The following is a 22,176-nucleotide window of genomic DNA, read 5'->3' on the forward strand; positions in this document are numbered from 1 at the left end:
GCTGCTGTTCTAATCCTGTTGGCATTTTTAAGAAATCAAATTTTGTTTCTTTTCTATTTTCTGCGTGGGCCTAAAACACTTCACTAACCCACTAAGCAATGAAGTCGGTTATCATTTAACATTAATACCTACAGCTTGGGTATTCAGTACTGAGGTAGGTATTAGCTTAGGTACTGCAGAGTGATTAAGAAAAAACCCTTTTTTTTTCTTTTTCTTTTTCTTTTTTTTCCCAAAAATTTCAGTTTTTTGTTTTTACCCAAAGCATTCCACGGCACTCACAGGTGAAGATCTGAAAGTTTGAGAAAGATCCGTTTGGCCATCACTGAGAAAAATGGCGACACATGCAGCCAGACAAGCATGGCTCTCCTGGTATAGATCAATTTTGGCATTGAAGGGCTGGCCTGATGGACTCTGTCCTCGAGGTACACACACTAGCTGATGGCTTTAAACTGTCATCTGGTTCACAGGCAAGATGATCAATGAATGTGTGTACCGTTCATCGGACGGACGTTGAGCTGGGCGTTCCATCTGCCGGACTTGGTTTGTGGTCTTAAACTATCCCACGGTGTCCTTTGTGAAGAGGAGGTGAATTGAACAAATTACAAATTCCTGCCCTAACCATAGTCAAATATCAGGCCTGATCATCCTGTTTGTAAAAGACTCGGGCCAAGCCTCCCTAGGCCAACCACACAAGAACCTGGGACTCATTGGCCGTTAAAGAAGAAGAAGAATGTAGTATTGAGGGGCATCTGGTAAGGGCCCTTTGTGGGGGGTGCGAAGGGGTGAGGATCTCCAAAGGATGTGCACATGGGGAAGGCTGATTTATATAAATAATTTTGGTCACTAAGACACCTGTCGATTTTGGAGAACAGGTGAACAGATTTTTACGTAGTTTTATTTTATTTTTTCTGTGAGTGTATGAGCAGTGGAGCTATCCCATGAGTAGCTAAGAATTCGTACCTGTAAGGGCTCACGACGATCAAAGTGAAACAAGTTGACCAAAAAAAAAAATTACCTCGATGTGTATAATCACAAACCTCTTGTAAATGACCGTCACCTGTTATTGTATTGCGGCACCTGCTGATAAAAAGTAAATAACTAAAAGCGCCACCACCTGGTGCGAGATTCCTGGTGCCTTTTCCCGACAAAGAGTCGTTTACGAAAACGAGAAACAAGTTCTTCACCCTCGTTGAAAAACTTTTAGATAAGCCGCACGCAGAACAGACATTAAGTAACCTTGGTGAAGTTGTACATGAATTACAAGGACGTCGAGAGACAAATGGACATGTCATTTTAGTTTGTGCTTCTTGTGCTCAGATAAGAGAACGGACCAATCCGATTACAGGACAACAACAGATTGTAATCTGCTCTATTGTAGCCTATGTTGCATTTTGTCCGTGGGGATGGATCAGCACAGTGCAGTTGTCGGGATTCCTCACGTCCTCTGTTTGTTTTGTCAAACTTGGCAGCGCCTTGTTGTTTGTGCTTGGACAATTGGATTGGTAACCTTAGTGAATCCTTTTATAATCTTTACACCTGCACTCAAGTTTGTCCCTTGTAGAGGTTAAGGTGATACCCTGTATACACGAGGCGGCCAAGGCGATACCCTGTATACGCGAGGCGGCCAAGGCGATACCCTGTATACGCGAGGCGGCCAAGGCGATACCCTGTATACGCGAGGCGGCCAAGGCGATACCCTGTATACCGCGAGGCGGCCAAGGCGATACCCTGTATACGCGAGGCGGCCAAGGCGATACCCTGTATACGCGAGGCGGCCAAGGCGATACCCTGTATACGCGAGGCGGCCAAGGCGATACCCTGTATACGCGAGGCGGCCAAGGCGATACCCTGTATACGCGAGGCGGCCAAGGCGATACCCTGTATACCGCGAGGCGGCCAAGGCGATACCCTGTATACGCGAGGCGGCCAAGGCGATACCCTGTATACGCGAGGCGGCCAAGGCGATACCCTGTATACGCGAGGCGGCCAAGGCGATACCCTGTATACGCGAGGCGGCCAAGGCGATACCCTGTATACGCGAGGCGGCCAAGGCGATACCCTGTATACGCGAGGCGGCCAAGGCGATACCCTGTATACGCGAGGCGGCCAAGGCGATACCCTGTATACGCGAGGCGGCCAAGGCGATACCCTGTATACGCGAGGCGGCCAAGGCGATACCCTGTGTACGCGAGGCGGCCAAGGCGATACCGTGTATACGCGAGGCGGCCAAGACGATACCCTGTATACACGAGGCGGCCAAGGCGATACCGTGTATACACGAGGCGGCCAAGGCGATACCCCGTGTACGTGAGGCGGCCAAGGCGATACCGTGTATACGCGAGGCGGCCAAGGCGATACCGTGTATACGCGAGGCGGCCAAGGCGATACCGTGTGTACGCGAGGCGGCCAAGGCGATACCCTGTATACACGAGGCGGCCAAGGCGATACCCTGTGTACGCGAGGCGGCCAAGGCGATACCCTGTGTACGCGAGGCGGCCAAGGCGATACCCTGTGTACGCGAGGCGGCCAAGGCGATACCTGTGTACGCGAGGCGGCCAAGGCGATACCCTGTGTACGCGAGGCGGCCAAGGCGATACCCTGTGTACGCGAGGCGGCCAAGGCGATACCCTGTGTACGCAAGGCGGCCAAGGCGATACCCTGTATACACGAGGCGGCCAAGGCGATACCCTGTATACACGAGGCGGCCAAGGCGATACCGTGTATACGCGAGGCGGCCATTCGGGTCACTTGGGCTTGTTTGTTTCCGAATCGCTTTTATTTGGAGAGTTACTTCCTCTATTGTTGACATTCTGCACGCACAGCAAATCACGTGCTCATGCAAAGAGAATGTCAGACATTTTCCACAAATTCAAGATCTTGTCGGCGAAACCTGTTTTGAGGCAAAAAAAATTCACGTCACCGTTTTGACCTTTGCAAGTACGCAGATGTATTTCTTCGATACATGCTTGATCGTTCTTTGCTTAAGATCTTGCATTTGTTGTAAAGGATAAAACATAATCTGCGAGATATGCCTGAGTACTATATTAGAAAGTTGGTGGACATCTTGTGTGGGGATGGCATGGACAACCTGTGTTTAATACAAAACAAATCCTCCAAAATATCTACCAAGATACAAACTCGGCATCCTACAAAATGTCTACCAAGATACAAACTCGGCATCCTATAAAATACCTACCAATATACAAACTCGGCATCCTATAAAATACCTACCAAGATACAAACTCGGCATCCTATAAAATACCTACCAAGATACAAACTCGGCATCCTACAAAATGTCTACCAAGATACAAACTCGGCATCCTATAAAATACCTACCAAGATACAAACTCGGCATCCTATAAAATACCTACCAAGATACAAACTCGGCATCCTATAAAATACCTACCAAGATACAAACTCGGCATCCTATAAAATACCTACCAAGATACAAACTCGGCATCCTATAAAATACCTACCAAATTACAAACTCGGCATCCTATAAAATACCTACCAAGATACAAACTTGCATCCTATAAAATACCTACCAAGATACAAACTCGGCATCCTATAAAATACCTACCAAGATACAAACTCGGCATCCTATAAAATACCTACCAAGATACAAACTCGGCATCCTATAAAATACCTACCAAGATACAAACTCGGCATCCTATAAAATACCTACCAAGATACAAACTCGGCATCCTATAAAATACCTACCAAGATACAAACTCGGCATCCTATAAAATACCTACCAAGATACAAACTCGGCATCCTATAAAATACCTACCAAGATACAAACTCGGCATCCTATAAAATACCTACCAAGATACAAACTCGGCATCCTATAAAATACCTACCAAGATACAAACTCGGCATCCTATAAAATACCTACCAAGATACAAACTCGGCATCCTATAAAATACCTACCAAGATACAAACTCGGCATCCTATAAAATACCTACCAAGATACAAACTCGGCATCCTATAAAATACCTACCAAGATATAAACTCTGCATCCTATAAAATACCTACCAAGATACAAACTCGGCATCCTATAAAATACCTACCAAGATACAAACTCGGCTTCCTATAAAATACCTACCAAGATACAAACTCGGCATCCTATAAAATACCTACCAAGATACAAACTCGGCATCCTATAAAATACCTACCAAGATACAAACTCGGCATCCTATAAAATACCTACCAAGATACAAACTCGGCATCCTATAAAATACCTACCAAGATACAAACTCGGCATCCTATAAAATACCTACCAAGATACAAACTCGGCATCCTATAAAATACCTACCAAGATACAAACTCGGCATCCTATAAAATACCTACCAAGATACAAACTCGGCATCCTATAAAATACCTACCAAGATACAAACTCGGCATCCTATAAAATACCTACCAAGATACAAACTCGGCATCCTATAAAATACCTACCAAGATACAAACTCGGCATCCTATAAAATACCTACCAAGATACAAACTCGGCATCCTATAAAATACGTACCAAGATACAAACTCGCATCCTATAAAATACCTACCAAGATACAAACTCGGCATCCTACAAAATACCTACCAAGATACAAACTCGGCATCCTATAAAATACCTACCAAGATACAAACTCGGCATCCTATAAAATACCTACCAAGATACAAACTCGGCATCCTATAAAATACCTACCAAGATACAAACTCGGCATCCTATAAAATACCTACCAAGATACAAACTCGGCATCCTATAAAATACCTACCAAGATACAAACTCGGCATCCTATAAAATACCTACCAAGATACAAACTCGGCATCCTATAAAATACCTACCAAGATACAAACTCTGCATCCTATAAAATACCTACCAAGATACAAACTCGGCATCCTATAAAATACCTACCAAGATACAAACTCGGCATCCTATAAAATACCTACCAAGATACAAACTCGGCATCCTATAAAATACCTACCAAGATACAAACTCGGCATCCTATAAAATACCTACCAAGATACAAACTCGGCATCCTATAAAATACCTACCAAGATACAAACTCGGCATCCTACAAAATATCTACCAAGATACAAACTCGGCATCCTATAAAATACCTACCAAGATACAAACTCGGCATCCTATAAAATACCTACCAAGATACAAACTCGGCATCCTATAAAATACCTACCAAGATACAAACTCGGCATCCTATAAAATACCTACCAAGATACAAACTCGGCATCCTATAAAATACCTACCAAGATACAAACTCGGCATCCTATAAAATACCTACCAAGATACAAACTCGGCATCCTATAAAATACCTACCAAGATACAAACTCGGCATCCTATAAAATATCTACCAAGATACAAACTCGGCATCCTATAAAATACCTACCAAGATACAAACTCGGCATCCTATAAAATACCTACCAAGATACAAACTCGGCATCCTATAAAATACCTACCAAGATACAAACTCTGCATCCTACAAAATATCTACCAAGATACAAACTCGGCATCCTATAAAATACCTACCAAGATACAAACTCGGCATCCTATAAAATACCTACCAAGATACAAACTCGGCATCCTATAAAATACCTACCAAGATACAAACTCGGCATCCTATAAAATACCTACCAAGATACAAACTCGGCATCCTATAAAATACCTACCAAGATACAAACTCGGCATCCTTTTAAATACCTACCAAGATACAAACTCGGCATCCTATAAAATACCTACCAAGATACAAACTCGGCATCCTATAAAATACCTACCAAGATACAAACTCGGCATCCTATAAAATACCTACCAAGATACAAACTCGGCATCCTATAAAATACCTACCAAGATATAAACTCGGCATCCTATAAAATACCTACCAAATTACAAACTCGGCATCCTATAAAATACCTACCAAGATACAAACTCGGCATCCTATAAAATACCTACCAAGATACAAACTCGGCATCCTATAAAATACCTACCAAGATACAAACTCGGTATCCTATAAAATACCTACCAAGATACAAACTCGGCATCCTATAAAATACCTACCAAGATATAAACTCGGCATCCTATAAAATACCTACCAAATTACAAACTCGGCATCCTATAAAATACCTACCAAGATACAAACTCGGCATCCTATAAAATACCTACCAAGATACAATCCTATAAAATACCTACCAAGATACAATCCTATAAAATACCTACCAAGATACAAACTCGGCATCCTATAAAATACCTACCAAGATACAAACTCGGCATCCTATAAAATACCTACCAAGATACAAACTCGGCATCCTATAAAATACCTACCAAGATACAAACTCGGCATCCTATAAAATACCTACCAAGATACAAACTCGGCATCCTATAAAATACCTACCAAGATACAAACTCGGCATCCTATAAAATACCTACCAAGATACAAACTCGGCATCCTACAAAATACCTACCAAGATACAAACTCGGCATCCTATAAAATACCTACCAAGATACAAACTCGGCATCCTATAAAATACCTACCAAGATACAAACTCGGCATCCTATAAAATACCGACCAAGATACAAACTCGGCATCCTATAAAATACCTACCAAGATACAAACTCGGCATCCTATAAAATACCTACCAAGATACAAACTCGGCATCCTATAAAATACCTACCAAGATACAAACTCGGCATCCTATAAAATACCTACCAAGATACAAACTCGGCATCCTATAAAATACCTACCAAGATACAAACTCGGCATCCTATAAAATACCTACCAAGATACAAACTCGGCATCCTATAAAATACCGACCAAGATACAAACTCGGCATCCTATAAAATACCTACCAAGATACAAACTCGGCATCCTATAAAATACCTACCAAGATACAAACTCGGCATCCTACAAAATACCTACCAAGATACAAACTCGGCATCCTATAAAATACCTACCAAGATACAAACTCGGCATCCTATAAAATACCTACCAAGATACAAACTCGGCATCCTATAAAATACCTACCAAGATACAAACTCGGCATCCTACAAAATATCTACCAAGATACAAACTCGGCATCCTATAAAATACCGACCAAGATACAAACTCGGCATCCTATAAAATACCTACCAAGATACAAACTCGGCATCCTATAAAATACCTACCAAGATACAAACTCGGCATCCTATAAAATACCTACCAAGATACAAACTCGGCATCCTACAAAATACCTACCAAGATACAAACTCGGCATCCTATAAAATACCTACCAAGATACAAACTCGGCATCCTATAAAATACGTACCAAGATACAAACTCGGCATCCTATAAAATACCTACCAAGATACAAACTCTGCATCCTATAAAATACCTACCAAGATACAAACTCGGCATCCTATAAAATACCTACCAAATTACAAACTTGGCATCCTATAAAATACCTACCAAGATACAAACTCGGCATCCTATAAAATACCTACCAAGATACAAACTCGGCATCCTATAAAATACCTACCAAGATACAAACTCGGCATCCTATAAAATACCTACCAAGATACAAACTCTGCATCCTATAAAATACCTACCAAGATACAAACTCGGCATCCTATAAAATACCTACCAAGATACAAACTCGGCATCCTATAAAATACCTACCAAGATACAAACTCGGCATCCTATAAAATACCTACCAAGATACAAACTCGGCATCCTATAAAATACCTACCAAGATACAAACTCGGCATCCTATAAAATACCTACCAAGATACAAACTCGGCATCCTACAAAATATCTACCAAGATACAAACTCGGCATCCTATAAAATACCGACCAAGATACAAACTCGGCATCCTATAAAATACCTACCAAGATACAAACTCGGCATCCTATAAAATACCGACCAAGATACAAACTCGGCATCCTATAAAATACCTACCAAGATACAAACTCGGCATCCTATAAAATACCTACCAAGATACAAACTCGGCATCCTACAAAATATCTACCAAGATACAAACTCGGCATCCTATAAAATACCTACCAAGATACAAACTCGGCATCCTATAAAATACCTACCAAGATACAAACTCGGCATCCTATAAAATACGTACCAAGATACAAACTCGGCATCCTATAAAATACCTACCAAGATACAAACTCGGCATCCTATAAAATACCTACCAAGATACAAACTCGGCATCCTATAAAATACCTACCAAGATACAAACTCGGCATCCTATAAAATACCTACCAAGATACAAACTCGGCATCCTATAAAATACCGACCAAGATACAAACTCGGCATCCTATAAAATACCTACCAAGATACAAACTCGGCATCCTATAAAATACCTACCAAATTACAAACTTGGCATCCTATAAAATACCTACCAAGATACAAACTTGGCATCCTATAAAATACCTACCAAGATACAAACTCGGCATCCTATAAAATACCTACCAAGATACAAACTCGGCATCCTATAAAATACCTACCAAGATACAAACTCGGCATCCTATAAAATACCTACCAAGATACAAACTCTGCATCCTATAAAATACCTACCAAGATACAAACTCGGCATCCTATAAAATACCTACCAAGATACAAACTCGGCATCCTATAAAATACCTACCAAGATACAAACTCGGCATCCTATAAAATACCTACCAAGATACAAACTCGGCATCCTATAAAATACCTACCAAGATACAAACTCGGCATCCTATAAAATACCTACCAAGATACAAACTCGGCATCCTATAAAATACCTACCAAGATACAAACTCGGCATCCTATAAAATACCTACCAAGATACAAACTTGGCATCCTATAAAATACGTACCAAGATACAAACTCGGCATCCTATAAAATACGTACCAAGATACAAACTCGGCATCCTATAAAATACCTACCAAGATACAAACTCTGCATCCTATAAAATACCTACCAAGATACAAACTCGGCATCCTATAAAATACCTACCAAGATACAAACTCGGCATCCTATAAAATACCTACCAAGATACAAACTCGGCATCCTATAAAATACCTACCAAGATACAAACTTGGCATCCTATAAAATACCTACCTGACGTCTGTGGAGGATTTTACATCCAACAACATTCATTAAGTACATGGACAGTAATGTTGAGCTGCAAAACTGACCTACCGGCCAGGCCCCTGTCTCGCACCTTGCTAAACTTGACACCGGGGAAAACCAAGGCCTCCAAGATGATTGGAATCCCCCACGATGAAGCCGAGTCTATGGGCCTATCACTTCGCCATCACAGACAGGCCAGTGCTCTCTCTCTTCTATCACCTCCTCTCTGGCCTTGCACCCTCTGCTCTATCCTTGCTTTGTCCTACCCCCTTCCCATCCCCAGGTTTCTGCAGTGCTCACACGGTCCACCATCAACCCCGTTCAGGTGAAACTACCTAAATCCAGAATCGCTGCTCACGTCCACTCATTTGTGCCTCTTTTTTTCCCCGCCTGTGAAAAACCATCTTCCCCAACCTCTTCAATCTCGGTCTTCCCTCAAGGTCTTCAAGATTGCTTCTCACCACCATCTCAGATCATCGCAATCCAAAGTTATGATATTTTCTACCATCATTAACCCCGACCCCATCATCACCCCAAGCCCTCCTCTATCCAAATTTCCAGTTTTTCTTTCCTGAGTTTCCTTCTGTATCCATCTTGTTCACCCCACGCATCCTCCCCGCCGCCATTGTTTGTCCAAATCGCACTGTTTTGTCCTTCAACTCTGCTGTTGGTGTTTCTCTCTTCCACTGCCTGTCTATCTCTTTTTATTTTGATGCATCATGATCTGTTCAGTGTTGTAGCTCATCCACGAGCCTCGACTCTTTATACAAAATACAAACAAAAAATTCCTGTCCCAGCTATAAACTGCCATCCCAGTGGTGATTTATCAACGTGTGTGCCGTCCATCGGATGGATGTTAGACTGGGTGTGCCTTCTGCCGGCATTAGTTGGTGGACATTAAGATCCCACGGTGTCCTTTGTGAACAGTCGGCTTGTTATCACCGGTGCCCTGAAGAAATTACAAGTTCCTGCCTTTACTGCTGGGAAGGTAATGGAAAACCACCAAGGTATAACCTGTGCCAATAACCTATGCCTCACCTGCACCGGCACCCTTTAACAGAGTATGGTACACGGACCGACTGTCCTTTGTTTAAACACGAATCTACAGTGTGGGAAGGTGCATGACTACTCAGAATTTTCAAAACTTGAAAGGATTCCACGAAACGAACATATAGTCAGGTTCACTATGTTAACAAATATAATTTCGTTCAAAATTTTGGGTTTTTAACAAACCTGTACATTTTTGAAATCATCAGAGCATGGAGAATCCGAAAATCAATGTTGGCATTTGCACAGACACCTGCATGGCCGCCATTTTGGATTTTCAAAATGGCCGCCATACAATACATATTTTGCGCTATCTCGGCTTCGAGTCAACCTAGAGACTTAATTAAATATGCTAATCCTATGTTTTCTGGGTCAAGGAATCCAATAAAGGCCTCAAAATAGTGCTCAGGATTATAGAAAAGCAACAAACAAAGGTAATTGAAAACCATTGTCGTTATATTTGTGATATAACTATTACATAATACATGATATTGCAAGTCCTTTGAAGTTATAGGTTTGGGTTTATAAAGCAAGAAAGCAGCCTTGTTAGTATCACATTGAACTATAAGTCCTATACACAGGATCTACGAGGTCTATACCGTTCAGGAATATGCTTTTACAGATCTTCATCACTGTCCTGAGTGTCATTTTCGCAAAGGTGTCTACGCAAATGGCAACATTAGTTTTTGGATTCCTCATGCTCTGAATATTCCAAAAATGTATAGTTTTGCAAATCTCCAAAAATTTTGAACGAAAAAACATAGTGAACCTGACTAATAGCTGCATACCTACACGTAGGGCAATGAAGTGCCAAGAGGGCTGGGTGGGACCACCTGTTGGAGCGTGCCTGCGACGACACAATTGGCTGAGGGCCAATCGCACACCTATTTGGCTGTGGTTGCTACCCATTATATAATAGTACAACGATTTGATGCAAAGTATTTTCACACATAATCGACATAATTCACAGTACAATCAAAATAAAATTGTCCTGCATGTAAATACTTTTCTTTTTTTAAAGTACAGAAGCTAGTAACGTTTTTTTTTTCAAATGTGAAAGAATGTAGCGATGATGTTTACATTCTTTTTTGGCACAAAAATCACACTTATCATGTGAAATTGCTTAAATGCTTGGTGTTTGTGCACCTGTCTCGGTTGGTACAATTTGTAGGTCGATACAGGCCATTGCTCCAAAACAGACACACTTGCACATAATTTGTTTCCAGATTCAATTTTCTCCATGTGTGCAGTTTTGTATCTGCTGTCGAAAGTCCTCCTCCAATTTTGTCTCTTATTAGCCTCACCCATTCCCAAAGGGATACAAGAGCCTTGGTACAATTTGTCATTGTATCGGTGTGAGAGTCTGCATGCAGATGCGCTATAATATAGATGATGCGCTATATTATAGATGATTAATTATATCAGATCTACCATAATCTATACACCCCAACGAGGCTCTGCATTGATAAATACAGTACTCCATATTGTAGACGAATTGATGTGTAATTTTAGCCTGTGGTTGTGGCCTCACTCACCAAGTACTTGGGTAGGAAAACAGGCTAACTCGATTACAGGACGATTGTAGTTTCCAAGCTGCACAGTGTAATTCTGTATTGTTCAAATACCGCACTACATTGTGTCCCAGCAGTCAGTTCGGGCAGGAATTTGTAATTTGTTCCAGGGTGCCGGCAATAACTCGCCTATTCTTCGTTAGAGAATGTGTGGTCTTGATGTCCACCAATGACCAGTGTTGGCAAACCGGTCCTCAAATTTAATGTCGCTCTGAGGAACGACATACACAGATGCCTCACCCTGCCTGCAAACCCCCGGGATGGCAGTTTATAGCTGGGTTGAGGTTCAAATCCAGGCGAGACAGCTCTAAGCTGCCTGCTCTAAGCTGTGTGCATGCCTCTCGGCTATCGCAGCCTCCATGTCACAGTGAAAGTTCCATCGATGCATTTTGTTGAGGACACAAGTGGGCAAGTTGTCCATATTCCCTTCTGTATTATTCTGCGTTTTGATATCGTCCCAGTTTGCTTATCCAAGCCATTATCCATCACCTCAAATGTTTCCCCAAACGCATCTGAGGTAATATGCTGATGAATGGGTACTCGACATGTACTGTATATTGTTGCGGGAATGTGATGGTGGAACCTCATTGTTCGCTTCACCTTACCATGTCACTCACTCAGCACTTCTATAATAGACATGTATGAACACCATGGGGCCACACCGCAGGGTTCTCGCACAATACCAACCGTCGGTTCGCTGATGGTAACACCAAAAAAAGGAGGAGGTGGGGATCGGGAGAGCGAGGGTATGAGGGTGCAGTCTCACCCAATCACCGAGTTTGCAGTGTATTATTTGGAACCTCATCATTACTGGTTGACTATGTTGTATTTTGGTGTATTTCGTGGCATTGACAGTAAATAGTGTTTCCAACCACGTTTGGGACAAATAAATAATTTGACGTCATCCCCTCTAGCTTGCCAGGTGTTGTCAAAATCTGCATCCCTGAGAGACAAATTCATTGATATGGCTGAAAAGTCATGGTATGTTTATCCTCATCACCATGCAATGAATCGGAGGTGTGTTAAGTTACCAAGTTTCTTGAAGCGCACTCGCCAAGTGCTAAAGCACTCAAGCAAGCGGTCCACTCAAAACTATTCAGGAAGGGCTGGCTTGGCAAGCGCTATATAGCTGCTTGGTAAATGAACACACCCCTGGGCATCATGACAGCTTACAATATGCATTCCTGGGGAAATGTCAGGGGCATAGAAATGGCCCCTTTATATGGTATTTGCAATGTGTCAAACTACAGAAAAGGGACATTCCATAGCTTGTAGAAAATGTCACACTATAAAAAATAAGGCAGATTTAAAAAATCTCGTGTGCATACTGGACTAACTTTGTGTTCTTAGGAGGAACCAAGTAATACTCTAGAAAGTTCATATAAAGGGGTGCCCTTCATATTTTTTTATTTATTTTATTTTATATAATTTTTCTTTTTTTTGTATACAAAGTCGATTACACACAAAAACATGCATGGATACATAAAACGTACAATAACGGGAGCGGGAGACAAGAGGGCGAGGGAGAGGAAAACATACAAGTACAACAACAGAAGAACACAGGGACGTCGGTAGATCTGTGGAAGCGAGAGGGCTGGGGGGGAAGGAGGTGGGGGTGAGTAGGGAGGGGTACATGGTATAAAGCAAATTAACACTACGAGGAATTTCAGGAATGAAGTTGGAGAATGAAAGACGTGGATTGGGATGTTTTAACGGGAGTATAAAAGATCAAGGTTTTGGATGGGGGAAGATAAGAGATGGTGAACAGCTGTTTTGAAGACCGAGAGCAAGGAGTGGGATTGAAGAGAGTGTGGGAGTTTGTTTCAAAGGCGGGGAAAAAAGAGGAATGAAAGAGTGAAGGTGAGCAGAGAGTCTTGATTTTGGTAGTTTCACCAGAAGAAGATTTCTGGCAGATCTTGTGCATCCTGCAGGAATAATTGGGGGACAGAGCACAGACAGAGCTGGGGGAGCTAGGCCGGAGAGGAGTCGGTAGAAGACAGACCACCAACCTGCCTGTGGTGAGTGAGTGAAAGGCCCTCAGAATCAGCTTCTTAACATAGGTTATATATAGTGTATATATATATATATATATATATATATATATATATATATATATCAAAATTTTTAAAACACACCTGTTCATAAGTGTGCCTTACTGACCGGGTCCTCAGTCGAGGTCCTCAACATCCTCCCGTTTTGGCCTTTCAACCTCAATACGGTCAGCTAAGGTGGGCCAGCAGGGGCACATACGCCTCCACATGCAGCAGCTACACCTGGATGCGTACATCCCCCAAACCCCCAGACAGTGAGAACACGGACTACAACAAAACCGCCCCTACTCCCAGAATCCACAGCCCCTCACCCACTCGCACACCAAAAAATAAAAAACCAACCGACCCCCTTCCCTTACAACATGCACCACTCAAACAAAAATGCATTCCTGCAAAACCACATCCACTCCTGCAGCACACACCCACTCCTGCAGCACACACCCACTCCTGCAGCACACACCCACTCCTGCAGCACACACACACACTTCTGCAACACCCGCACCCACTCCTGCAACACACACATACACACATTCACACCATTCACACATCTCCATCTCTTCCGTGCCCAGTCACTACCCCTTTAGGCTGAAATGAACCACCACCCACAACCTCAACCTACACTGTTTGATGTGCCTCCATAAACTTCCTTCATATCCAAAGTGAGCCTTTCAAGACAACCTGACCAACTCTGTCACACATCCTCCTTCTTTCTGTCCCACACACTCCAAGCCGAGCAAGAAATGCAGAAAAAGAATTGCCAATATATCATCGACACCCAACCTCAAATGGCTGACAAGAAACTCGCCAACCCTTCTCCCGACACTCTGCCTCCAGCTCACTGTAATTTCCTCTCTTCCTCTCGTGCACCTCCTCCATGTTCTCTTCCCAAGGTACAGACAATTCCCTTAAGATGACCCGTCTTGTTGCATCTGACCAGATGACAGTCAGGCCGCAACCTTGTCACAGATCTCCTCTGGGAATACCAATTGTGGCTTTCAGTCTGCCACCACCTGCCAATCACAAGCATCTGACAGCCCTCTTGATTTCCACATCCTCCTCTTTCCACCTCTTACCACTTTGCCCTCTTTGACAAACAACAACCGTCCCCCATCGGTCTCCTTCTCCACTCTTCTCTCTCTCGATCTCAGCAGCTCTTGTTGCACCATCTGCACTACCTCCGCCAGCACCTGATCATGCCGCCACTTGTACCTTCCTGCTGCCAATGCTACTGAGCATGCACTGAGTGCATGCTGCACTGTTCCCAAACCTCCACACAAATAACTTCTCTCCTCCTGCAACAACCCCCACAATCTTTTACTGGTGATGGAAGCACATCATATGTCTATGTTGCCTGCAACAGGAAACTCAACAATATTGGCTCCATCCTCCAAATCTCTTGCCACTTCAATGTCCTCACCTGCACACCTTCCCACCATGTCCAAGCACCTTGCTGTGCCTGTCTGACTGCTTTCACATATTTCCCCTTCTCCTGGCAAACTACATCCATCAATCCTCTTCAAACCTCTCAAAAACTTGTTCCTCACCTCCTCCACCCTTCCCACATCATTCACCTCTACTGTATACCATCTTCCCAAACTCTTCACAGGGGCCTCTGTCAATGATGGAACCACCTCCCCTCCCAGCTCAAACCTGTGCATGTTATCCTCCACTCCTCATCTCACCACCACACTCCTCGACTTTCTTGCTTTAAAGCCTATTCTTGCCCACTGCCTTTTCAGTCGTCCCAGTACCTCTACTGCTGCATCAGCCGACTGTTGGACCAGTGTCAGGTCATCCATGAATGCAAACATCGCTGGCAAACTCTGACCAGGGGCTAGCTCCACTTCTTTCCCATGTCCACTCACCGCACATATCAACAACTCCATAACCAGCACAAACAAAATAGGGGAGATGGTACATCCTATCGGGATCCCCACTTCCAACTTCTGCCACTCTGTTACATAGGACTGTGTTGCAAACCGCATCCAAAACTGATCATAATATGCCATCAAAAATCCCTAACTCTCCGTGGCACCCAAAAGAAATCCATGGCATACCTGATCAAGGCATGTGGCACTGACTGACCCCCATGTGCAATCTCCAAATCCAGCCATACCACCACAACATCCTTCCTTTGCCTGTTTGCCTCCTGTAACACTTGCCAGACCATTGCTGAGTGTTCAATGCATTCTGCTGATCCTGGTATTCCTGCCTTCTGCACAAAACAATTCCCTCTGATGAAGCCTGAGAGCCGTGCCGCAAAGACACCCATCAATATCTTCCCATCTACATCGAGCAATGATATTGGTCTAAACTACTCAAGTGTCACAGCCTCATAGTGCTTTGGAATATAAACTCCTTCCACCCTACTCCATTGATTGGGCACCACTCCTGGCTTCCATACCACCTTCAGAGCCTTCCACAGATACTGCCTGATGCCTTCACAACTCTTACACACCTTGTTGGGCACTCCACTTGGTCCTGGAGCCGATGCCACCCATGCATTCCTCAAAACTGCCTTGACCTCAGACATCTTTGGCTCTGACAAATCAAATGGAACACCTGGCTCTGTCGGTCTCTCCAAACCTTCGATGTCCTCCACCACTTCGTTCCTCCTTGTATCTGTGTGCGTGACACGCAGGTGACTTTCCAACTCTTCCTTCGGTACCTTCAGTACACCAGATCGAGACTGCTCCAACAGATCCTTCATAAACTGAAAAGGATTCTCAAAGAACCTCTTTCTATTCCTCTGCCTCTCCTTTCTTTGCCTCTTCATCCTTTCCACTCCAACTTCACCAACCTCATCCTCACCTGCTTCGTCAACACCTCAAACCCATTCCTCTCCCCTTCCACTGCCCTCTTTTATCTTCCATTCAAGCTCCTCAACTCATGGAGCTCCCTGTGCCTCCTGCTCAAACATGCCTCCTTCTCACCCCTCTACACACTCTTTCACTCCAAACGTGACACACGCATACTCAAACATAATCTCATTCATCTTTCTCAATCTATCTTCCACCCTTCCTTTCAACCTTTGAAGTGCCTCACCCACCACTCCATCCATTCTCTCCCATACTCCCCTTTCTCCCATACCTGGCCATTTCACTCTCCTCACATCCTTTCCCTGCTGAAGTACAACCCCAGGACATACAACACTGTGGCTTGCTACCTGGCTGTTTCTCCTGGTCATCTTACGTGCCCCCTTTTCAAAGGCACTGCATTGCTGTACCTCCTCCTCACCCACCTTACGCACACAACCCATCCGGCTCTGATGGATATGCAACCCTCTCACCGACTCAAACTCACGTCCACACCCACACTTCTCTCGAACCTGCCATGCCTCCTCAAGCACACCATCACACCATAGACCAACCTCTTCCACACGTGCACTCCCACACACTTTCCGGGCCTGATGGATCCGAACTCACGTCCACACTGGCACCTTACCAGACTTGCATCCACAATCCGTGCTCGCTTGTCAAAATCAGTATGAGGGTCTTTATCAGTTTTATCTGTCCATTTGGGCGCATCTTCTGTCACACCTCTCGGAGAGCCCTTGGGGTGTTTTTCTCTCTCCCTCTCCCTCTCTCTCTCCCTCTCCCTCTCTCTCGCCCTCTCTCTCTCCCTCTCTCTCTCCCTCTCTCTCTCCCTCTCTCTCTCCCCCTCTCTCTCCCTCTCCCTCTCTCTCTCTCTCTCCCTCTCTCACTCTGTCTCTGTCTCTCTGGGATTCGTTCCGGTCGGCCCGGAGGTGGGGGCGCGGGATCCATGGAATGCCCTTTTTTTTCTATCGTCTGGAATTTTCCCCAGAATGTCCCCTTTTTCTATCGTCTGGCATTTTCCACAAGCCATGGAATGTCCCTTCTTTTATATTGCTTGGTATTTTTCACAAGCTTATGGAATGTCCCTTCTTTTCTAGAATTTTCCACATGGCACATTCCCTTATATAAAGGGGTCCTTTCTATGCCTGTCATTTCCCCCAAGAATGTCCTTCATTTTCTAGTGGCTATAGAAAGTGGCAATCACAACGACGGATGAAAAAATACATGGAGACATCACAAACATAAATTAAATTGCGCTAATTAAAAACCAACTTATTTCCCACGGTCTGTATGGGGGTCTTTCCCGATACTGTAAACCATCTCTCCCATTACTCATGAAATACGGTATCAATCCAATCCTCAACAAAGAAATATTTTTGTTCCTTTTTCATTCTCTCGGTACGCAACTTCATTCTGCATTGTTTACTACCGGAGTCGAAATTTTTCTTTGTCAAACTTTTTTTGGGGTTCGCCCCCATGAGCCAAGCAAAAACTATGGCACTTAGGTGGCATTTGTTTTGAAAGCCATTAATTAGATGTATTGGTTGATGTATATTCCAAGTTTCAGCTCGTTTAAAATGTATAGCCTTTGTGATATGAGCGCCAATGCCTTTGAGATATGAGCATTCTGAAATTGCATGCACATGATCAATGACCAATTTGAATTGAAATATTAAATTTATAACATCATAGGTCATTATCATTAAATGGTTTGGCAGCGGTATTGGATTTAATCTAAAACCTTAAAAAGCATCTCCCAAACCACCAAAGCGATCTATTCAAAACTTTACTCGTCATCGAATAGGCATGGCGATTAAAAGTTTATCACGAAAACGTCATCGGTCACATGGTGTGGCAGCCATATTAGGTTGAAAGCCGATATTTAATTAAAAACATCCCTTCTTCGAAACCGCTTCACCGATCAATGTGAAATCTGTTCTGTCTGGTAAAAATGTGATACTTGAGAACAGCTGAAGGGACTTAAATCAAACTTTATTTTTAGGACAGTCAACGAGGGCATCCACCTGTTGTCACGGGCAGGGACTACGCGGAGGCATATTGGCGACGCAGTCACATTGCTCTAGTTTTTGTTACTCATCCTCTTTTGGGGGAGTGGTGAAGTTTTCTGTTAATATTTTGTTGGATATTGTACTATTAATGTTTCCGTGAATGAAAATCGTGTACCCTGCAAGTTGATTCATCGCGATCGGGTCTTGCTTACTGTTAATAGGCCTGATTGGTATGTAACGATGTCCTTTCTCTTTGCAGGCCATTCATGCTGCTATTACCATACTCCTCTTGGTTTTAACCTTTCACCCCGAGAGCCTGAAGGTTTACCAAAAAAACTTCATACCGATTCCGTGCAGTGAAGGCAACTTTCAGTGCGGTAGGTTTTTATCTTGAACCCTAGAGCACCTAATTGTAACAATATAATTAAATGTTAAAGCAGTTTTTTTTTTCCAATTTTCTTTCATCTGTTTGGCAGGAGGGTGAGTGGGGATGGGGTGGGAGTGGTGTTTGTCTTCATGGTAACTGTGATTGCTATTTTTGATTTACAAAAGCAGACATTGTCGGGCCTTGTGATTTCAGTACGTCAGGTCTGAGTGGGACTTCTGAACCACCGATCCCTGCTGGCATCGTAGGATTCGTGGACCGATCCTTTTTGGGGTAGTTGGGAATATGCACGTAATTTCCTGATGATCTCTAAATTCCCACGGTTCTTTGCAATGGCATCGCATTGCTTGCCAATCCAATTTACTTGCAATCCCAGCAATGAAACACCACTGCCGTCTCTCAAAGGTGTGGGGTGTGGACGGAATAAATATACAAGCTCATTCACGATTTTTGTCATTTTGAAGGAAAAATTTATTTTTTATTTTTTTATTTTTTTTTGTATACAGAATCGAGGCTCCTGAAAGAGCTAACATTTATCACACAAAAAAATCACACACAAAGTATATAATAAGGGGAGCGGTAGACAAGATGGGGAGAGAAGGGGAAGCACACAAACACAACATTTGAGAGCAGGGACATCGGACATGATGGACATCGGACATTTAATGAATGAATTCTTGAATAAACCCTTTTTCGTCCTTGGTAATCCCCTCTTCCCACTTCCTGTCTCCTTCTTTAGTTGCCTCTCCCCATCTGTACTTATTTTTTATTTTTTTTTGATGTCCATTTTTAACTCATGGTTTGGTCATGTCTTCTTGGGAGCAGTTTTCAGGAAGCTAAATTAATAACACCATGCTTCTGTGTATCTTATTGTTCTCGTGACAGCATTCACACCTGTATTTAAATCGAGGTTATTGTCACTTTCTGTACCCTGTCATGCGAAGAGCGCACCTTGCGATACCTTACACCGAGCGCTTCATTGCCGAATCCAGTGTTTGAGTTCACCACAACCAACTTTTCCAATATTTCCCAGGGGGGGGGGGGGGGGGGGGTACACAGTATAAAACAAATTGACACTACGAGGAATTTCAGGAATGAAGTCGAAGATTGAAAGAGGGGGATTTGGGGTGTATTGATGGGGGTAGAAAAGATCAAGGTTTTGGATGGGGGAGGTTATGAGATGGTGGTGAACAGCTGTTTTAAAGACCTGGAGGGAGGAGTGGGATCGAAGAGAGCAAGGAAGTTTTTGCCTGTGGTGGGGAAAAAAGAGGAATACGCATTGCTTGCACATCTCCCTCATGGTTTCCCCCTGCTTACTTGGCTGCTTTGGCCAAATGTGAGGTTGGCTGACAGGTTAGCAGGAGTGCACTCCATGCCTTCCTCATGATTCCTCATTTCTGCTTCCTCATGCCAATCTGGTGCCTCTTGCACTGTTCAGAGACCTGGTTTCGCCACAAGCGTTCTTGCCTTCTTGTTATAATAACTTGCCTTCCGCATGTGCAAAATCAGGCCTGACAGCGGTCTCCTGGTTATTCAAAAGCAGTTTGGCACCAGATTTGGCAAGCCAAAGTTCCTGGCATCGGTCATCCTGTCGACGACTCTGGTGTACGACGACTTGACGGGACCTGACTCATGGTTTGTGTTCGAGCTGCTCCATTTTGACCCGGCATTTCTCCATCTCTCATTGTTAGCGACTGGCCGACCTCCTCCATGTACCGTGCGTTAGCAGCTAGGATTCGGGCAATCAACATCACGAACGACCCTTGCTGAGCTCAGACTTCCTGTCGGTATCACGCTGAGTATCACTTCCAGAACGTTCTCCAAGTTGAGCACGACTGGGCCCGTGAACCGAACTTGCGTTTGAGGAAGTGAGCAGCAGATGCCACACTGTAACTGTTTTGTCATGTTTTAAAGAGAAAATAATGACGAAAAATTGTCATGTTTTGAAGAGAGAATAATTTAAAAATTGGAAAAGTTATTTTATTTTTAGCTTACCTGGAACGAAGTTCAGGGGAGCTTATGCGATGGCGCGTCGTCCGTCTGTCCGTCTGTAAACACTTGAAACTTCTTCTCCGAAACCGCTGATGGGATTGTGACCAAATTTGGCACAAATGATATTTGTTGTGTTGACTAAAGTTTGTTCATGGCATTAACCAGCCTGGTGTTGACTGTGGTTCGGGTGCCGGCTTGGGATCCTAGGATCCTGAGTTTGAATCCCGGTCGATCACTGAATTAACACCAGGGGGGTTGACTCAGCCGTCATCCTTCCGAGGTCGGCAAATTGAGTACCAGCTTGCTGGGATGAATGATCCTGGTGTGTACCCCGGTTTAGAATAGGTACACCGTATCCCTGCTCATCGTAAGAGGTGACTAAGGGTTGGTGTCAGGAAGGGCATCCGGCCATAAAAACTGCCTCAAAAAGGGAACCATGAGGTCATGGGGCCCGCAAGGCTAACCCCCGCTTTAGCGGGGAAAAATGGCCTCAAAACGATCATTCATATTCATATTATATTTTTAAAAATCGGGGTCTAAGTTGGTTTACCGGGGTCAAAGTGGATCCAGGTTTGACCCCCCCCCCCCCCCCCCAAAATAGATATTTGCTTTTTCCTCTGAAACTACACACACTATTTGCAAAAGGCATGAAAAAAACCTGCCTCTTTGGGGGTCTACAGGGGGGGTTGCCCTCCAATATAGGTATTTGCTTTCTTAAATTACACGCGCAATTTCGATGAAACTTCACCGCAACCTTCATCACCCGTGATGTACCAATGTTTGTTCAAGGCATTAGAAAAATTAGGGTCTGAGGAGGTATATGGGGTTGGAGGAGGGTGGGGTTTGCCTCCCCAAAATAGGTATTTTTTTTTGTTTGTTCAAAGTCTTATCATTTTTGTTGGTATGATTCTACATGCTTCCCTGTTTTCTAGCAAGCATTGAAATTGGTCTAAAATACCTTTAGTCGGTGCAGTATACTGTTTATTCCACCAGGTGAGCGCCAGCGGTATTGCCCCTATGTTTTAGTTTTGGTTCGTTGGTTACCCGAATACCTATTTTTCAAAAAAATTGAACTGATAGAACAGGTGTGTATTACTGGATTATGACTTTGATAACTTGGTAGCATATGTCCTTCTGCCTTTGTTTTTATCGACTTTGTACTGGTGAGATTTTGATTGATTTGTTAGCCGTGAATCACTA

At 43.5% G+C, this 22,176-nt stretch overlaps 1 protein-coding gene across 1 annotated transcript in view; it reads left to right on the plus strand.

Annotated features, from left to right (window-relative positions):
* LOC137439102 (lysosomal-associated transmembrane protein 4A) overlaps positions 1-22,176 on the plus strand; it is a 40,604-nt gene that overhangs the window by 1,352 nt on the left and 17,076 nt on the right. The window contains exon 2 of the mRNA XM_078767765.1: positions 18,859-18,976. Within this exon, the coding sequence (XP_078623891.1) occupies positions 18,859-18,976 (118 nt within the window). The remainder of the gene's footprint in view (positions 1-18,858; positions 18,977-22,176) is intronic.

Source organism: Myxine glutinosa, chromosome 13, assembly GCF_964187855.1.
Source record: "Myxine glutinosa chromosome 13, kmMyxGlut1.1, whole genome shotgun sequence".
NCBI classification, from domain to species: domain Eukaryota; kingdom Metazoa; phylum Chordata; class Myxini; order Myxiniformes; family Myxinidae; genus Myxine; species Myxine glutinosa.